This window comes from Canis lupus, chromosome 24, assembly GCF_048164855.1.
Source record: "Canis lupus baileyi chromosome 24, mCanLup2.hap1, whole genome shotgun sequence".
Taxonomy (NCBI): Eukaryota; Metazoa; Chordata; class Mammalia; order Carnivora; family Canidae; genus Canis; species Canis lupus.
The window spans coordinates 39,846,684-39,866,069 of record NC_132861.1 but is presented as its reverse complement, the minus strand read 5'-3'; the positions used below and the strand labels follow the sequence as shown (position 1 = coordinate 39,866,069).

General features: G+C 39.6%; 1 protein-coding gene across 13 annotated transcripts in view; it reads left to right on the top strand.

Moving 5' to 3' along the window:
• DOCK10 (dedicator of cytokinesis 10) overlaps positions 1 to 19,386 on the top strand; it is a 260,663-nt gene that overhangs the window by 143,236 nt on the left and 98,041 nt on the right. For 12 of the 13 annotated variants that reach the window (XM_072796446.1, XM_072796443.1, XM_072796440.1 and 9 more), the window contains exons 4-8: positions 551 to 633; positions 8,410 to 8,482; positions 8,760 to 8,882; positions 9,133 to 9,267; positions 19,113 to 19,296. In XM_072796446.1, coding sequence (XP_072652547.1) covers positions 551 to 633; positions 8,410 to 8,482; positions 8,760 to 8,882; positions 9,133 to 9,267; positions 19,113 to 19,296 — 598 coding nt within the window. Of the gene's footprint in view, positions 1 to 550; positions 634 to 8,409; positions 8,483 to 8,759; positions 8,883 to 9,132; positions 9,268 to 10,506; positions 12,351 to 19,112; positions 19,297 to 19,386 lie in introns of those variants that run through there. The other variant, XM_072796448.1, reaches the window with a different exon arrangement.

Sequence of the window (19,386 nt, the reverse complement as noted above, 5' to 3'; positions counted from 1 at the left end):
ATATTTATAAAAATCAATGAGTAATCATGGATAAGGCTGGCCTTGAGAAGGCATTGAGGTAAAACTGAAAAATCTGATTTCAAATCAACACAGCTGACATAGGGAGGAAAAAAAGATAAGTTACTGACACAAGAATGAGCAGAAATTGGCTAAAATTACAATGAAAAGATTACATAGAAATAATAATATCTTCTACCACTAAGAACTGTTAAATAATGGAAGGTTGCTAAGGAAAGCAGAAAAATGACAGTACTTGAGGTTAGCAACGTATCTGGTATGATTCATTGGGTGATTAAGTTAGGCTTTCTTCGATGGTGTAAAATAGAATAAGTATGTTAAATAGTTCCTCCTCCAAGAGTCTGGGAAAGGTTAGATTTCCATTTCATTAGAAAATGTAAAATGATTATAAGGAGCAAGCCCCTAACCTACATTAAAATTGCTAACATAGCCACCTTAACACTACCCCAGAGATGATAACTGTATTAGCTTTTTGCCAGGACAGCTGATTTTTTTAATGATAATTTTTAATCATCATTTTTTTTAATTCCAGGCTTGTAAATTTTATAGTTCCCAATGGCATGTGGTAAACTACAAATATGAACAATATTCTGGAGACATCCGACAGTTACCCCGGTAAGAACCTATCAAGAGTACCCCCTGGGTTTTTCCATGTATAAAATATGTTCTCTGTTTAAGTTCTACCGTTGTTTACAAATACATGTATGTTAATCTACTGTCATGGTATATTTTACAAAATTTAAAAATAAGAGTCACGATAGAACATTTTGTTCAACAACGTACATTTTCTTGTATACGCACAGAATCGATTGTGAAGTGTAAATTATTCTTATTTAATTTTTGAACAAAGTCTTAAAGTATCATTATATCATCCTTTTGTGAGTTGTTATTTCAATATCAGATATAACAGGGCTAGAAAAAGAACAGTTTGGACCAAAACATTTTTCTGACTATATTCTGTATTTAGCATTCAGATTTGCCACTGGTTTCATGTTTTTTCACACCGTGATATCAAAAGTCATGAAAATAAACAACTTCTACAGAAGTGATATATGTTTAAGAACAGCAAAAAGGGAAAAATAAACAGCTATTTTTTGTGTGTGTGTGGACTGTGGGGAAATAAAGTGTTTAGGAGAGGATGTCTTTATTCTGCGCCCATTCAAATGTCACCTTCACAGACAAGCTCCCCTGGCCTACTACCGGAACTACAGTAGTCATTTATTCAAGTGTCTGTGTCTCCCAGTAAAGCAAAATCCCCAAAGGACAGGGACTTATTCTTGCAGAATCCCCTGCAGGCTAGGAGAATGCCTGGCCCATGGTCAGTGTGCAATAATTACTTAGTGGATAAGTAAACTAAATGAATACAAATTTTGAAATACATCACTTTTGGGTGGGATTGGAGTGGCTCAAATTCAAAGAACTGCAATGAATTGGAATCTCCTAATGCATTGGGTCATCCAACTAAAATGATGCAAATAACCCAGAAAAAATATTTATGACAATCAAAAGTGAAGTTGTCAGTAACACTTTCCTCAAGCAATGATGTTGAGAAGATACACATCACATCTAACTTTTTAGTGGATATGTGGTTTAGATTGGGGCACGATTGGCCCAGATATCCTGAGCCCCCAGAAACAACTGTTCCAGACTCAGATACTTGAAAGGGCTGCTCTCAGCTCTCTAAAGCAGAATTGGAAGGAGCTATGGAATAGCTCAGAGAAGGTGCCATCTGAGCTCGATCTGCAGGAACAGTAGCTACCAGCACCGTGATCTTCAGAAAGGATTTCCCAGGGGAAGGAGCAAGAGCAGATGCCCTGACTTGGGAACCAGCGTGGTCTCTTGAGCAGAATTAAGCTGGAATTGAGGGTTAGAAGAGCTGTAAGCTGAAATCAGAGAAGGAGACAAGGGGCCTGGTGGGCCCCAGAAAAGAGCTTGGATTCATTCTCACCACCACAGAAGACTGAGGAAATTTTAACCTACAGTGTGATGTGATCCCGTTTCCTTCTTTAAAAGATCACTTGAACTACTCTAAGGAGAATGGGATTGTAGCAGTGAGTAAAGAAGAAGAAGGAGAAGAAGAAGAAGAAGAAGAAGAAGAAGAAGAAGAAGAAGAAGAAGAAGAAGAAGAAGAAGAAGGAAGAGGAGGAGGAGGAGGAGGGGAGGAGGAGGAGGAGCAGAGGAGGAGGAGGAAGAAGGAGGAGGAGGAGGAAGAAGGAGGGGTGGAGGGAAAAGAGGCCATTTATTTTTCAGTTGCATTACAAAGTAAAGAGCAAAACAACATTCCCCCAAAACAGCAAACTTTTTTTGCAAACCAGTGAACATTAACTTTTACCAAATCGCTGAACATCCTTTTAAATCCAGGTCACTCCTGATAGATAGCCTCCTGTAACTTCGTGTTGGCAAGGTCCCACTGCATGCTGGGCTTTCATGAGTAATTGCTATATTTGGGATGTCCGTGCAGTAGTCACACTGTTTGTAGGCACAACTGAAAAACAAAGCATTTTTTAACGTTGAGACTTCCTCTTTCTAAAAAAAACTGTTCTGAGAAGCGGTTACGGTGTGGAAGCTGTGTCCCAGTGGTTGGAAGACCTCATGGGAAGTGAGATACTGTAGAAAGAGACATTTAACTGCCCTTCCAAGTATGTGCTTTCCTGCTGACATCAGGTCTGTTGAAATCTTTAGTGGCTTTCTCCCCACACACCTTTCTTTATGTCCATGATGCCACCAAGCAAAATAAATAAATGAAAGGTTTCACCTTCATGGTATGGAAACAGTGAGAACAGGGCCTGGATGTTAGCCTTGAATTAGAATTCTCATGGAGCATGAGAAAAAATGCACGAGAAGCAAGATTAAGGTAACCAAAATATTGTTGAGAATTTCCCTTAATTAACTAAGGGAAGTTGATACCAAGAAGGGGAAGAGTAACCCTGCCACAAAGTAGGAGATTTTAATGAACTATGTATATTCAGAGTGAAAATCAAAAGTTCTAGAATATAATTCTCACACATCCCCTGAACTAATGAAGACTGTTAACACTGAAGAGAAAAATTATTTTTGAAATGATGTTACAAAGCTAAGCACTCCCCATTAAAGACTACACATATTTAGGTCAATAGCGGAAACAGATAATTTCTTTGGCCTTCAGAGGCTATTAGAAGTAAATCATGTTCATGCCTCCTGGATTAGAAGAATTCTCCTATGTCTGCTACCAATTTAAACTGATCATTTCTTTTTAAGGGTTGCTGAGGCTCCAAAATAAAAATGTGCAATTATGGTAGACTGAAAAGAGGATTGCGTGTTTATCTCCCTAATTCTTATTCTTAAATTTGAAATTGTGTTATTATTAACTCTTAAGAACCTCACTTTTTTTTAAGTGTCTGTTCATAGAAAGATACTGGAGAGAAACATTATTTCAGGCTAGAGTGCAAAATGTAAGCCTTCACAATAAAAATCAGCACTGAACTTGGGATTCCCAGGAGACAAGAATGATAAAAAGTTACGATGTCAGAGGAGCCAAGAATATACTGCAGGAAAAGGACAGTCTCTTCAATAAATGGTGTTGAGAAAACTGGACAGACATGTACAAAGCTTGGAACCTGACCCTATCATACACTATCCACAAAAGTTAACTCAAAATGGATTAAAGACTTGACTGTTATACCTGAAACCATAAAACTCCTGGAAGGAAACATAGGAGAGAAGCTCCTTGACAACTGTCTTGGCAATGATTTTTTTTGGATCCAACTGCATTCAAACAAAAATAAACATGTGGAACTACATCTAACTCAAAAGCTTCTGCATGGCAAAGGAAATCCATCAATGTAATGAAAAGGTAACCCAGTGAATGGAGAAAATATCTGCAAATCATATATCTGATAAGAGGTTAATATCCAAACAAGGCAATATAGAACCAAGGCATACAACTCAATAGCAAAAAAATAAATAAAACAATCCAATTTAAAAACGAACAGAGGATCTGAATAGACATTTTTCCAAGGAAGACAGGCAGTGGCCAACGAGTACATGAAAAGTACTTATCATTGGGAAATACAAATATTCATCAGGAAAACACAGATCAAAGCAGCAGTGAGATATCACCTCACACCTATTACAGAGGCTAGTATCAAAAAGACAAAAATAAGTTGTAATGAGGACATGTCAAGAGGGGAGCCCTCATGAACTATTGGTGGGAGTACAAACTGGTGCGGCCACTAAAATTGCACCCTCAAAAATTAAAAAATAGAACTACCGTATGGCCTAGCAACTCCACTTCTGGGTATTTATCCAAAGAAAATAAAATGCAAATTTGAAAAGATATGTGCACCCCTGTGTTCACTGTAGCATTATTTACAATAGCCAAGACATGGAAATAATCTAAATGTCCATCGATGGATGAATGGATAAAGAAAAGGTGAGATATTTAGATAAATAAATAGATCTATCAATCACTGAGGAGCATGGCCACAATTGTGATCCATAGTTTCCAAGAACAGATGCCTGCCAGATTGGTGTTTTGTAAGAAAGAGTAAGTCCCGTTGGCAGAAGAGAATAGAATAAGAAGTTCAGAAAGGGATAGAATAGTGTCAAGGTGAAAGGCACTAACAGGAAATAGTTAGTATATAGCATAGGAACACCCCTGAACCAGATGTTTCCAAAGACATCTTCAAGTTTGTCTCTGCTGCCTCTCCCTGAGTTTTTCCATACACATTCCTCTATCTTTCACTTGGGATGTTTTATTAATACTCCCTTTACTGCCTTGCCATCGTTTTAAGAATCTTGGAACACTCATGTTCCCTTCTCTGCAGACAAAATACTTGGAGTCATTGCTCTGAAATCAGCCGTAGGAATCTGCCTCTGAATCTCAGGCAATGTGTTGCATTTTATGGAATGAGGAAGAGAACAGAGGGTTGTGTTTAGGGGCTTTTGCCAATCAAATGGAAAGGTGAAAAGGTCTACTCCAACTTCAGGAATGTCAAGATGTTTGTTAAAGAGAAAAGGGGTATTTTGGGTAGGACAGGAAAAATTTCCCAGCAGTTCTAAAATAGCACTGTCATCTGCTACTGGCTCAGCTTTTGCATAAACATGACCCTAACCCAAAGAGGCAGAGCAAGTTAACATTAAGGAAAATGGGCACAGATATGCTTAAGTATCTATAAGGCTGTGTAAGAAGGAGAAAAGAGTACAGGTACCCCAGGATCCTTTGGAAGAGAACAATGGCTTCAATCTTACTTAACACACTTATTAAAGATGGTTTGGATTAACTTATCCTACATACAAGAAGTAGCATTTTGGAAATAGGACTTCTCATCGCACCTCTTGCACTGTGTGTTTATGTGAGTAGCTGTTACAGATTTCATTTTCTTCTCAATACAACAGCGAGACTAGACTAGACTGGAGTTCTAGGGTTTGTGTACAAATGTCTGGTTACACACATACATAATTTAATAAAAAGCAGTGTGCTTCTTAGTACATATTTAGACTTCACTACAAACGTTCTGCTATCTTCGTAGAGATTTTTGAACTTCTTTGAACTTGCAGATAAGTCATGGATGAAGAAGGTTGTATTATGTATTTATGAATATGTTTCTGGAATTTGGAATAATGCATACCCATTCGAGCAAATTCATATACATCAATGCACAAATGTTTATTCCATGCTTACCATGTGCAAGAACCTATGGAGGAGACAATCTTAAAATAACACATTTCCTACCACCCTTTTTTCAAGCCTCTGGCTTTTAAATAAGCCCATTACCATTTACAACTACTTACCTGTGGGTCTTTGGATTTCTTTTTTTTTTTTTTTTTTTTTGGATTTCATATCAAGACCACACAACCAAAACAAAATGGATTCATAGGGAACAGGGCTGAAGTGAGACCCCAGATATCATCCAATATCAACTACTGTGTACCCCAGAATAGCTTTATTTTTCTTAGTTATTGATTTCAGTGGCAAGTAACTTACCTGAATTTGAATTTATAAAACAAATTCACAATAGTAATAAGGTCATTTTAAAAAAACTGTTTAGGGGTGGCCCAGTGGTTTGGCACCTGCCTTTGGCCCAGGGCATGATCCTGGGGTCCCGGGATCGAGTCCCACATCGGGCTCCCTGCATGGAGCCTGCTTCTCCCTCTGCCTGTGTCTCTGCCTCTCTCTCTCTCTCTCTCTCTCTCTCTTTCTTTGTGTCTATCATGAATAAATAAAGTAATAAATAAAATAAAATAAAATAAAAAAGTAAAAAACCTGTTTAACATACTGGAGGTGTCTCTTAGGATGTTGATTGTCAAAAAATGTGTTTTAGCATCACCAAAATGCCTTCCAAAAACAGCTTTAAATTCTACCATTTTGTATTCTTTCACTTCTGTGATCTCCTTGTTCACCTTGCCTATCATTGCTGCAATCAGCAAATGCGTATAGAGCATCTCTAACAGTAGGAAAATACAAAGCTGGGGGAGGTGGAGACGGGACTCCATTGGAGGCCCTGCCTTTAAGAAACATGTCATCAGGCCAGACTGAGAGGCACAGTCAGTTGAGCATCAGGCTCTTGGTCTTGGCTCAGGACCTGATCTCAGCGTTGTGAGATTGACTGCCCAGCTTCCAGCTCCACACTTAGCATGGACTGCTTGAGATTCCCTCTATCTTTCCCTCTGCCCCTTTTCCCCCTTCTCTGAAACAAATTAAAAAAAAAAAAAAAACCTTTAAAATAAAAAAAAGAGAAGTAATCTAGTGAAGGGTAAGACAGATGCACAAACAGCAGATTCAGGTAAGCATCAGAACAGACATATGTCTGGCATCTACAGGGAGAGAGTTGTAATTTGTAGAGTCTAGGGATCCCTTCGTGGCAACTACTTTGAGGGCATGAACAATTTTTAGACTACAATGGAATATTATTTAGCCTTAAAAAAGAACGAAATCCTGATACATGCCACAACATGAATGAACCTTGAAGACATTGTACAATAACTGAAATAAGACAGACAGAAAATGACACATACGGCATGATTCCACTTGCATGAGGTAACCCAGAATAGTCAAATACATAGAGGCAGAAAGCAGAACAGTAGTTACCAGGGGCGGGGGAAAGGAGAGATGCAGAACTATTGTGTAATGGGGACAGTGTCATTTTGGGAATGAAAAAGGTCTAGAAATAGACTGCGGTGATGGTTGCACAATAATGTGAATGTACCTAATGCCACTGAACTGGATACTTAAACATGGTTAATATCATTATTTTCCTGTTATGTATATTTTATCACAGTTGAAAAAAAAATACTCTTATCACGTAGAGAGAATGTGACTCTGATCCCAGGCTTTTCCATTTTAATGGTGAGGTCAGTGTTCTTTCTTTGCTCCAACTTGCCCTGCTGTGAACCGGAAATGGGCATTACCAGGCCTTTCAGAGGGAAAGTAAAGAAATATTTGAACCCATTTGAATGCATTGAACCCCTATGTGAACGCAGTCTGGTAATTTTATGCATGTTTAAGTATAAAGAGTCCTTGGTCATGCCCTTTCCTATCTGGAATACCATCAACATAGGAAAAGATTTGGGATAGGAGTAACTAAATGAGTGCCCTTGGGCTTTTTCTTCTCAAAATTCAGATTCTGAGGTTGCTTCTACACAATACAGATCACCTTAAAGAAAATATAAATATTCCATGCAAATTCTACATGTAGGATTTCCTTGCTAGGTGTCAAGGACTGCCTAAACCTTGGATGCTGTTGATCACCTTCCTTCAGCCGCGAGTTATGAAATAAAATCAAGACAAGGACGTTTGTTTTGTCCTGTTTTACCATTTATAGTATCAGGTGCACACTCTTGCTCCTGTGGGTGCTCAGCTTTCCAGTGCTACCATAGCAATGCACCGAGGGAGCACAATGCCAGGAAATCAGGTTGGGGTGGACTTTGGGGGAGGCCACAGTTAGGAGAGCAGCGCAACCTAGTGGCCAGAGCACAGACGGGTTCTAGGAACATGGTTTTTCAATGGCCATCTGGTACCCTTAAAGGCATGTGAGACAAAGGCAAATTGGAAATGAAAACATCACTACTTCATATTCCACTGCAGAATGTGGACGAAGGAAAATAAAAGCCACCAAACCTTTAAAAAGATTGTGCTTGCCCTCGTGTCCTTCAAGAAGGCATGTGTAAATCTGTATAGTGAGCAGCTCCATGGTTTAAAATAGAGATTCATTTGCCAGCGATAAGATATAACAGTGTAGGGGAAAGTTAGCACGTCCAAAGGAAGTAGGCCCCTCACAAGATTACATCATTTTTATTTAAAAAGACAAGAGTTGTTACCTAGGGAACTGTGGAAAACGAAAGCCATGTCTCAAAGGACAAATCAGAAATTATTTTTTTGTTTGTTTGTTGTTTGTTTGTTCTTAACACCAGAGCAGAATACAAACCAGAGAAACTTCCCTCACATTCCTTTGAGGTTGACCATGAAGACGCTGATAAGGATGAAGTAAGTAAATTGTTGAAAACGAAATGTTGAAAACGGGAGGAGGAGAATTAGTTCCTTTCACTAGAGCAGTTCACATTCTGACCAGTTTTACGTAAAAGCCGCAGTAGCTACTTGTGTTAGGGCTTTTAGCTACAATGAGCCACAGTTTGTTTTGAAATTGAACATGATGGTTTAAGATGAGTCAATGAGAGAAAGAGGAGGTTCATTTTCAAGTGCTGTGTCTAAGATCTGGGATGCACAAAAGATTGCTGTCATGCCAGTGATGCCTTTTCTACAGGATACCACCTCCCACTCGTCCTCCAAGGGCGGTGGGGGAGCGGGAGGAACTGGAGTTTTCAAGTCTGGCTGGCTCTACAAGGGGAATTTTAACAGCACCGTGAACAATACCGTTACTGTTCGGGTAAGGAGACATCGAGACTCATCTTTGTTTCTGCCAGCTTTCTTGACACCCCCTCCTTCGGTCAGAGCACAGAGGAGAGTCATTTGCATTGAGTTGATGTTTCATGTCATAGTTTATGAGAAGGGAGGATGCTCTTCTCTAGAACAGTGCCCTGGGAATGGAGTGTTCTGGAAGGAATTAGAAAAATTCTAATTTCTGTGAGAGCACACCGCAATGTGAACGACCTCTGTATATCTTTTCCTTTATTCAGTCCTTCAAAAAGCGCTACTTCCAGCTGACTCAGTTGCCAGATAACTCCTACATCATGAATTTTTACAAAGATGAAAAAATATCCAAAGAACCCAAAGGCTGCATCTTTTTGGATTCCTGTACAGGTGTGGTACAGGTGAGTAGAAATCCCTCTTTTTCCTTGAGTCTTCTCCCCCACTTCTTGGGTTTTTTAATCAGTGAGTGTGTTCATCCAATCATCAGTCACTCATTCCGTGTTTATGGAGTATCTGATATGACCCAAGAACCATTCTAGACTAGGGATTCAGTGGAAAACAAAGCAGCCTCGATTTTTGCTTTCACAAAACTCACTTCCAATAAAGAAAGAAAAACAGAAAATAAGCAAAGAAAGAAATCAACGGAATGGAATCAGCTGGTAAAATCTGGAATAAAGAAAATTTAAAAAAAGAAAAGAAACAGGGCTATGGAAGGGAGAGAGACAAATGGTAAGGTCGGAAAGCAATGTTAATGTTCTAGAAGTGAGAAGAACATTTTCAAAGAGAAATTATTTGACCTAAAACTAAAGAATGAGCAGGACAGCAAGTGCAAAGGTCCTGAGGCAAAACACGCAAGTTGGGTGAATTTGAGGCGAAGGGGGAAATGACTGCTTGTGTGGTGACAGTGTAGAGAGCCACTGAGCTAAAGAATTCAGTAAGATAATATATAAACCATATAGTTCACTATACTTCATAAATACTATCTTTATTGTCGGGTAATAGAGAGGAAATCTGCAGCGTACATAGACAGAATCTTCCTTTTAAAGAGATTTCCTTCAAAGACAAGGATTATATCGATTCCCAAAAACTTAATTTCAGGAACAAACTCAGTGCTTTTCACAGACAATGCTGTTCTGCAAGGTCTTGATCTTCAGTCTATTGTTTAAGCTATTCTCTGTGACATGGACCACTGTGGCAAAGGGAAGCAAAATAATTTCATAGACTTCTTTGGACATCTTGCTTTCATTTATTCTTTCCGCTCGGCTGAAATAAGTATCCTCACTCCTTCTTACATAAAACCTGAAGCAACTGAATGTTATAGCAATTTCATCTTGAATTTCACAGAAAGACGCTGGCTCATTGAGCTCAAGGACTGTGTTTCTGGTCACAGGTCACTGAGAGCAGATCCCTTCCCACCGAGCCACAGGCATCCACAGAGCTTGCTCCATAGACAGATTACATCTTGGATTAATACCAGGGGCACTTGGATATGCAGATGCAAAATGGAGTTCTCTCCAGTCACTTAGGCCTAGCCTTTTTCTGGATGGTTTATCTGTTAAAATCTGGAATTCCTCCAGAAAGTAATAATGCTGAACTTTAAAAGGAAAGAATTAATTAAGTGTTGCTGAGCGCTGGGCTGGAAGTGAAAGATAATTGTGTTTCAATGCAGACTCCAGCTTTCCATATGGAAAGGGCAATAAGGGTCTTAATGGAGGGTGGAGATAGTTTTCTATTGCTGATCCCAAAGGAAACTCTGGCTTTAGAACTATCAAGTGGAACTTTAGCGGCAGGTTAAAGATCAATGATTACATTTTATAGACATTGAACTACAAAAATTTAAATAGTGCCTTTTCCATTTTTTCCTTCAAAGCTTGCTCTAGCAAATGCATTATCATCTTTTAGGAAGTATCACTGTAGCCCATGCTACATATCAAGCTTGCAGAGATACATATTAATATGAAATTGTTACTTCGAAGAATTCTAGAACTCGGTGTTGAGCACACACCTTAGCGCTCGAATCTGACTCTTTACTACAGGAACCTTTTCTCCATCTGGTCTTAGACTTTGCCTCAATCTCTGCTTAAGTGACACATTGGATCTGGAGAGTGTCTTTTAGGAGAAGACACAGCTTGGGGCTCCCACAGGTCAGCATTCGAATCCCGGTTTCACCACTGACTATTGGAGGCTTTGAGTATGTTACTCAAGCTGTGAGCTCAGATTCTTCATCTGTAAAAACTAAAATAATATGCTAGCATGTGAAAAGGATCTGGGAGACAGTGTGTCTTAGGTCATCCTTCCCCTCGTCTTATAATAGAACAAATGTGATTTCACTCCTTGGAGAGTCACAGGTAGAAACTTTACCAGGTGAGTTGTCATGCGAAGGAAACTTTATTTGCAGCAAATCCGGAGATCCCAGGGAATCATTTCCAAAGCTGGGAATCCCCAGCAAGAGTGAGTGGGTTTCCTTTATTTAAGGTTGCTTAAAATATTTAGAAAGGGAAGCCTTGTCGGTATGTTTAGAGGCAGGTATAAGGTCATATATGTGTCTTAAGGAGACATGCCTATACATATAATGTATGTTATGTAAATGAGTCTTGTGCTCCTATTTAGGCAGAGATTTTTTTTTTAAGGATTTTATTTATTTGAGAGAGACAGAGAAAGCATTAGTGGGGGGAAGGGGCAGGAGGAGAGGGAGAAGCAGGCTCCCAGCTGAGCAGAGAGCCCAATGTGAAGCTTGATCCCAGACCTCAGGATCATGACCTGAGCCCCAGACAGATGCTTAACCAACTGAATGACCCAGGTGCCTCTGGGCAGAGATTTTAATATTATAATGAGGTAAAGGTAATTGTTAGTTATTCTGTGGGTCCTTTCATGGTCCATCTGCATGGGGCAGGTGGGGGTGTTGGGAATTGAGCTCCAATTGGTCTGGACATCCTAGGCCATGGGAGCTCTTCGTTCAAGCAATTAGTGCTTGAGGAGTAGTTTTGGTTTCCATCACGGAATGGTATGCCCTTCAGGTCTTTTGCCTGAGTTAAGAGATAAGCTGGAAAGAAAAGCTTAAGGAAAAATGTAGGACAAACGTCAGTGAGTAGAAGCAAGTGAGCAGTAAAGGTCAGATCTAGCTGATGATAGTCTTTCCATTAAGTACAAAGGTCACTACTTTGATAGATGGACATTCTACTGTGGAAAGGCCTTCCTAGAAAATCTCAATTCACCTTCCTGAAATTTCTACTTAAATACGCTTATTTATTCATTTATTTTTATTCATTCATTCATTCGACAAACTTATTTAGTCCCTATGACATAGTAGGAACTGTACTGAGACGTTGGGAGTTCCCTGCTGAAGTCATAACCAGAGAGAGATACAGGCTCATTCCTAACTATTACAGTGTCACAAAAGCTATAAAGGGCACTGTCTGTTGAATGTTCTAAGAGCACAGAACAGTGATGAACAGCTCTGGGTCAGCTCGCAGGACTCCCCAAGGTAAATTTTCCACATTAAAGCACAGATGAATAATCCTACTTCATTTTTCAGTGAAAGCCATGCAAATATTTGGGAACATTTATTACATCTGTTAAAGAATTCAGGTCTATACCCCCTCCCCCATTTCTATTCCTGTTTATCAAGAACTTGTAATCCTTGATGGTGGGAAGACCTCCAGCTTCTTGAGGTCACTTTGGGAACACAGACATCTGGGTTACTTATCACTTTGTATCTGGATCCTGGTTATTACATGTTTGCTTGTAGCTCTTTCTGACTTAGGAGACCTTACAACTGGAAAGAAGATTCTCAATGAGATACTGCAAGTTTAGTCATTGTTCTCACAAGCTCTCAGGTACAAAATGTCCCTGAAGATGAAACTTGTACACACAAAAGCACAGAACAAATGAATAATAGAATGAGTCAGGCCTATTTTGTCAAGAATAATTATCAGTTTCCCTTGAATAAAACAGAAAAGAGGAAGAAAGAACCTTAGCTCAAAAATGATACCTACCATCTGGCATTCTACGGAAGTCCAAACTCCTAAGAGTCTTAGCAAACACACCATTTTAGTTTTTTCATTCAGACCCAATCTATATCATTGTGTTTTTCTAAAAATAATCCTTGGAATTCTTAGAAATATATTTCAAGAGTGACATCAAGCAGAGAAAAACTCCTACCCAGATTTCTCAGAGTTTTCATGGTGATGTTTATGTTTGGAAATTTTCTGGATCTTAGTTAAAAATGAAAAAAATAATAACAGTAGTTTCCCACTTTGTAATATCATCAAATAGTAATATTAGATCTGTTTTATATCCCATGAACTACCAGTCTGGGGCAGAACTTCCAGTTTTTGCTGCTTCTGTTTTGATCTGGTACAAAGGGATATCTGGGCCTGTGTTATCAGGTCTTGTTCCTTCAGAGTCTTCCTATTCATTCATCCACCGACCCATCCATCCATCCATCCATCCATCCACTCAAGGTCCTGCCACTATGGAAGAGGATGAATAGTCCACAAATGCCATCTGCTGGGTATCCTACCACAACGTTAATGACGACCGTTGTCACTTTATACAGGATCAAATGGGAGTGGGGGGCCACGCACTGCTTATTTGCTCCTATGTGCAGAAACTGCCACCTTGTGAGATGGGTTCTAAGGTGTTGGGGTGTCTGGGTGACTCAGTCAGTTAAGTGTCCAATTCTTGGTTTCAGCTCAACTCACAATCCCAGGATCATGAGATCAAGCCCTATGTGGGGCTCTGCGCTCAGTGCAGAGTCTGCTTGAGATTCTCTTCCTCTCCTTCTCTCTTTGTCCTTCCCCTAACTCATGCACACACTTTCTCTCTCTCTCTCATACAAACAAATAAAATTTTCAAAAAAATACAATTGCCTCATTTGCTTAACTGAAGTCTAGAAATGTCTAGAAACTCAGATACATCCTACAGCTCCGGCAACTCACCACATGAGGGAAGTAGGGCCAGGTGTGAGACACCAGAAAGCAGCTTGGACTGTAGAACTGAATGTGCTTGCCAACAGAAAGGTAGTCAAATTGGGAGGGGAGGAAAAAGTGTACCTGCCAAGGAAAACAAATCTAGAAACTAAACATGACCTAGAAAACTTCCAGTAGCAAACTCTAGCTTCAAAGAATCTCATTTCCAATGAAAACAATAAAAACCAGAATGACACTTGTACATTTCTTCATCTGATATATTACTTGACAACACTTGATGGAACGTGCATTGTTATCGTCCCAGTTTATTAAAGTAAAATTCAGGGAGATAGAGTGGTTTTCCCAAGTCACAGAGCTAATAAATGACAAAATTAGGTTTGAAGTGGGAGAATGTCCAAAATTACAGATAGATGCCCAAGGAAATGAGTCGGTTATCATGTATCGTGTGGGCATGCCTGCATATATACACACATTTATCCTGCATAAGCCACAGGGACAGAAGGGACACTGCAAAGATATGCTCATGTGTCATTTTAAACATTGAGTTTTAGGTGCAGGATCGATTTCAGCAAATATATATTGAAAATTTTGCTATTCAAGGCATTGTGGGAAAGCCAAATATGGACCAAATATAGCTCCTGTCTTCAAAGAGCTCCTAGCCTGTGGGAGAATGCAGAGAATAAGAACAAAACAAGTGTAGAACAAGCAGATAAAATGAGTGACACATCTCAAACAATAGGTTCTGATAACATATGCAAAAATAAAATTATAGTTATCACCACATGTGGCTTTATTATACATTATAGTACATATATGTCATGTACACCATATTCTACGTATTTTGTTTGGGTACATTCCCTTGACATTTGGTTCTACATTGGTTTTGGTGGCTCTGTTGGAGTATCTCTTCCAGAACCTTTCCAGATGAATACTGCAGAAACAGACCAGTGTGCTACCACTCATTAGACACATCAGATGGCATGAGGACATATTCGCAGTTTCCTGTAGTTTATGAAGCCATGTAGAGGGACTGTGGTAGGCTTGAGTAGACAAAGTCATTGCATCTGCCACAAAGGACACTGTTTTCAGGGAAACAGGAAAATTGGAGGAACAAAAAAATAATAATACGATCATTTCTTGGTTATCACTGTAATGACGTAATGATCATATTTCAAGATTATTAAAATGTCCCATGGATTTTTCTATTTTTGTCCTTTTTTTTGTTATTTTATATGCCATTATCTTAGAGATCACAGAGGATGAGACAGAAAACCACTTAGGGCATCGTAGTCTTCCCCAGCATAAGCTTCTGTATACGGCAAGTAGTTCTATTTCACTCCAAATAGAAAAAATGATTTGGTTTTTGAGAAGCTGCAAATGGAATATTTATTTCATTGATAAATGCCCCTTTTTGAGAAACAAGGGCTTATTATACTTTGCTCAATATTTTACAAAATATTTTTAATAAAATATGTTTAATAAATGTTGAAGCGGGCAACCGTATTCATTTGGAGCACAGAATGCCATTTAGAAAATAAAGCTTTGTCCATGTTTTGTCATGTTTTGTATCTAGAATTCTTTGAATTCCTTGTCATCTGCATTTGAAAGCAGATTGCAGCTCCATCCACTTTTAATTAATATAATTAATGAAAGCATTTTACATCATTTTACATACCTTTACATTTCCCTGTCCACATTAGTTACGGCATGAGATTAATGAACCAGATTTTTTATCTGTTTTCAAGATAACACTGAGATTTTGCTTGTGTTTAGCCATATGCTAGCCAAAGCTATGCCCTGAGCTCTGAGCATTTTGAGTTTTATCCTCTGTGTCTATTTCTGTTCTTTTTTTGTGAAGGAAAACCATGTCGCCTTTTACATTTGCTCTCAACCAAGTTGTCTTTGCCCTTAGATCCTCTATGTCAGGGCAGACTGCTAGTGGCTTTATGGACTTCCTTCACCAGAACCTCCAAGAGTGTGCATCAGAGTGTATGGAGGGTGTCTGCCCACACCTCCTGAGGATATCATAGCTTCTAAGAATTTGCATTCTTAAAGAAGCTGCCTAGATGTTTGCTTTGCACACTAAAGTTTGAGGCCATAGCTGCCTTTCTGGCAACCCCCACTCTTTATACTGCAGCCAAAATGGTCTCAAAATGCAGCTCTGACCTTTTATTAGTCAAAGTCATCCTGTCCTTTTGCTCTCATAGAACCCAGGGGGTCCTATGAGTAGAGCAGTATTCTCATATTGCAATAGGATTCCTGTTCACAGGAAGAATTTTTTACTTTTTTTTTCCCAAAGATTTTATTTATTTATAATTTAATTTAGAGAAAGACAGCACAAGTGGGAGGAGGGGCTGATGGAAAAGGAAAGAGAGAGAATCTGAAGCAGACTCCCCCCCAAGTATGAAGTCCAATGTGGGGCTACATCCCATGACCTTGAGATCATAACCTAAGCTGAAATCAAGAGTCAGACATTTAACCAACTGAGCCACCCAGGCTCCCCTTTATACCTTCATTTTATACCTCTTTTTCACCACATTTGCATATGTTTCAGTTTCACATTTGTATGATTAACTGGTTAATGCCTGTCTCCCCTGTTCTGGCAGGGCAGAGACTGTGTCTGCCTCTGCCTAGCACAATATGTGAACACAGTAAACACCTCTTTAAGAACGAATGCTATCGGGATGCCTGTGTGGCTCAGCGGTTGGGCACCTGCCTTCGACTCAGGTCGTGATCCCGGGATCCGGGATCAAGTGCCATATTGGGCTCCCTGTGAGGATCTTGCTTCTCCCTCACTGATGTCTCTGCCTTTCTCTCTCAGTCTGTGTCTCTCATGAATAAATAAATAAATCTTAAAAAAAAGAATGATTGCTATCATTGTACTGAGCACTGAGGATAACCAACCAACCTATGCCCATCTCCAGCTCATAGACTGTTAAACAAGCCAGTCAGTAAGTGACTCATTCCAAGGCAAAGAAATAGTAATACTTGATGAGAATAAAAAAGTATAGGCTGGAGCCAAGAGTTTGTCCTTGGAAGAATCTAGAAAGTGGCATTTAAGGTATGAAGTTCTACAGTGAGTATTACTGCTGGGGTTTTCTTTCAGCTAATTCTTTCTCCTTCAGTGCCTGACTTTTCTTTCTTGAGACGTATGTGTTCCCCCTATCTATTCTCAGCACTGAGAGAATCCATGATGTCCCAGGCCATGACTATCCCTTTGGCACGTGACTGTGCCACGGAGGGGGCAAGGAAGGAGAATAGCATTCACTGAATGTCCTCTTTGCTCCTGGGTCATCTCAGCGGGTGTTAGAGTGTTAGAAGATTATTTCTCTTCTCTGCCACTTGCTACCTGCAGAATCCCAAACACATTTTAATTTATCTCCCCAAGCCTCCATGTTAAATGGAAAAATAAAATTTGTCTCACAGAGTTGTTATGGGATTAAGTGGAATAATGGCTGTGAATGCTCAGCACGGTACCTGGCATCTAGATGACAAGTGTTTAGTAAGTGTCAAATTTGTGGTAGTAATCATGATATTGTGGAACTTGAAAGGAACAAGCTATTTTAGGATAGTCTCTGAGAACATTGCAAAGAAGATATTAATGGGAATATATTAAAAATTATTTTTTCTTGCCACCAAGAATAGCAATCCCATTGTCAAAAAGAATTCTATACTTTGATGTTAAGACATAATCTCACATTATAGTGATACTCTCAACTTATGATTCTTCTCCTATTTGTATTTTACTGGGTTATCTTAAGTACATAGACTTCACTCGGTTATAATTGTGAGTACCCTAATGGCTTCCTAGCAGTATAGGTAAGAGTAGACTACCTGTATCAGAATTATCCGAGAGTGAATTAGAGATGGAATATCAAAGTGCCTTAATTTGCTCTTATGTTCCCTCCACTTTCAGTGGGATTCTCCCATATTGGAACAGTTTACTTTTTTTTATAGATTTCAACTTGGATGCTCCATCCATGGAAGACCAGTATGAAGTAGCTACTCAGTCCCTGAGACCATTTTAATTCTCTGCACTGCACAAAATCTTTATTCCTTCAACCTTTTGTTCATTCACTATTCCCTACAAATGTCAGTTCCCCAAAGATAAGAACTGATCTTATTCCCTTATAAAAGGTGACTGTTGAACACACTGGTACTGAGACCTTCTGTATGACAGCACAGGATATAATGGTGAGCAGAGCTGGCCCGGTCCTCCTAGAGGCAGCCATGAGAGAGACAGATGTTGGTCAAAACAAACAAATGAAAATGAAGAAGTATATAATTCCAAATGGTGATAAGTGCCTAGAAGACAAGACTCTTGCCCTAACTGAGGAATTGAGGAAGGGCTAACTGAGCAAGTATGACTCTGATTGAGATCTGAAGAGTGACAACAAGTCCTCTAAGTAGATGGGGGACAAACATGATGCTGATTGTGTGCAAGCACACACTTGGGGGAAGGGCTGCTTCGAGCCTTGTGACACCAACAAAGCTTGTGACAAGAGCACATTTTCAGGATCTAGAGCACAGCCTCATCAGTTTACCACCAAAGGCAAAGTAGAGATGTGAGGTTAGAGAAAAACCTGGAGTTTGATGAAAAGGCCAGAGCCACCAAAAGGAATGTGGTGTCCTGCCCTGTGGATGTCATGTCCTTTAAAGCCATTGACCAGATGAGAGAGAAAGGAGTCTAAGGCAGAGCCAAGGTTAGCATTAGATATCATCAAGATAAAGAAGAGCCAGTAGAGATGATTGAGAAGTGGTGACCAGTGAAGAAGAAAGAAAATCAGAATCGAGTGTGGTCATGGAAACCAGACACTGACGGATTTCAAGAAGGAGGAAGTGGCCACCATACTAATTCTACTGAAAAGTCAAGGAAGATACAAAGAAGGAAACATCCCAGCATAGAGTTTGTTAACAACCATGGCAAGTGCTGCCCTGGGTGCGACGGGGCCAAAAGCCCAGCTGGAGTGAGTAGTAGACAGAACACAGGATGAGAAAGTGAAGACAGTGACTCAAATCAACCAGTGAAGTATAGAGTCTATTCCCACAGATACCTGAAGAGGAAAATTGTTAACCACCGTACTCATCCAATCATCAAAAACCTAAATAGAATACTTGTTCATACAAAAAGACTTGAAAAAAAACAAAACAAAACAATTCATGGCCATCCAAATGCTTCCCTTCTTTTGGCTGATCTTTATGTTACTCTCCCATATGGAAACTCTTCGGAAGTGTGACCCCATAAGAAATGTATCTCACTCTCTAAGACTTACTATCTGGGGTTTTTAATTTCTCTCTTTCTTTTTATACCACAGAATAACAGACTAAGAAAGTATGCCTTTGAATTAAAAATGAATGACCTAACCTATTTTGTGCTGGCGGCTGAGACAGAGTCAGATATGGATGAATGGATCCACACCCTCAACCGCATCCTGCAAATCAGTCCTGAGGGGCCCTCTCAGGGGAGGAGGAGCACAGAGCTTGCAGATCTGGGGCTGGGTGAGAGCACGTGTGTCCACTTCCCTTTGTTTTCAAAGTGTGATCTGCACATTGGGTTCATTTAAGCTGCCAATGACTGTGGTAACTACC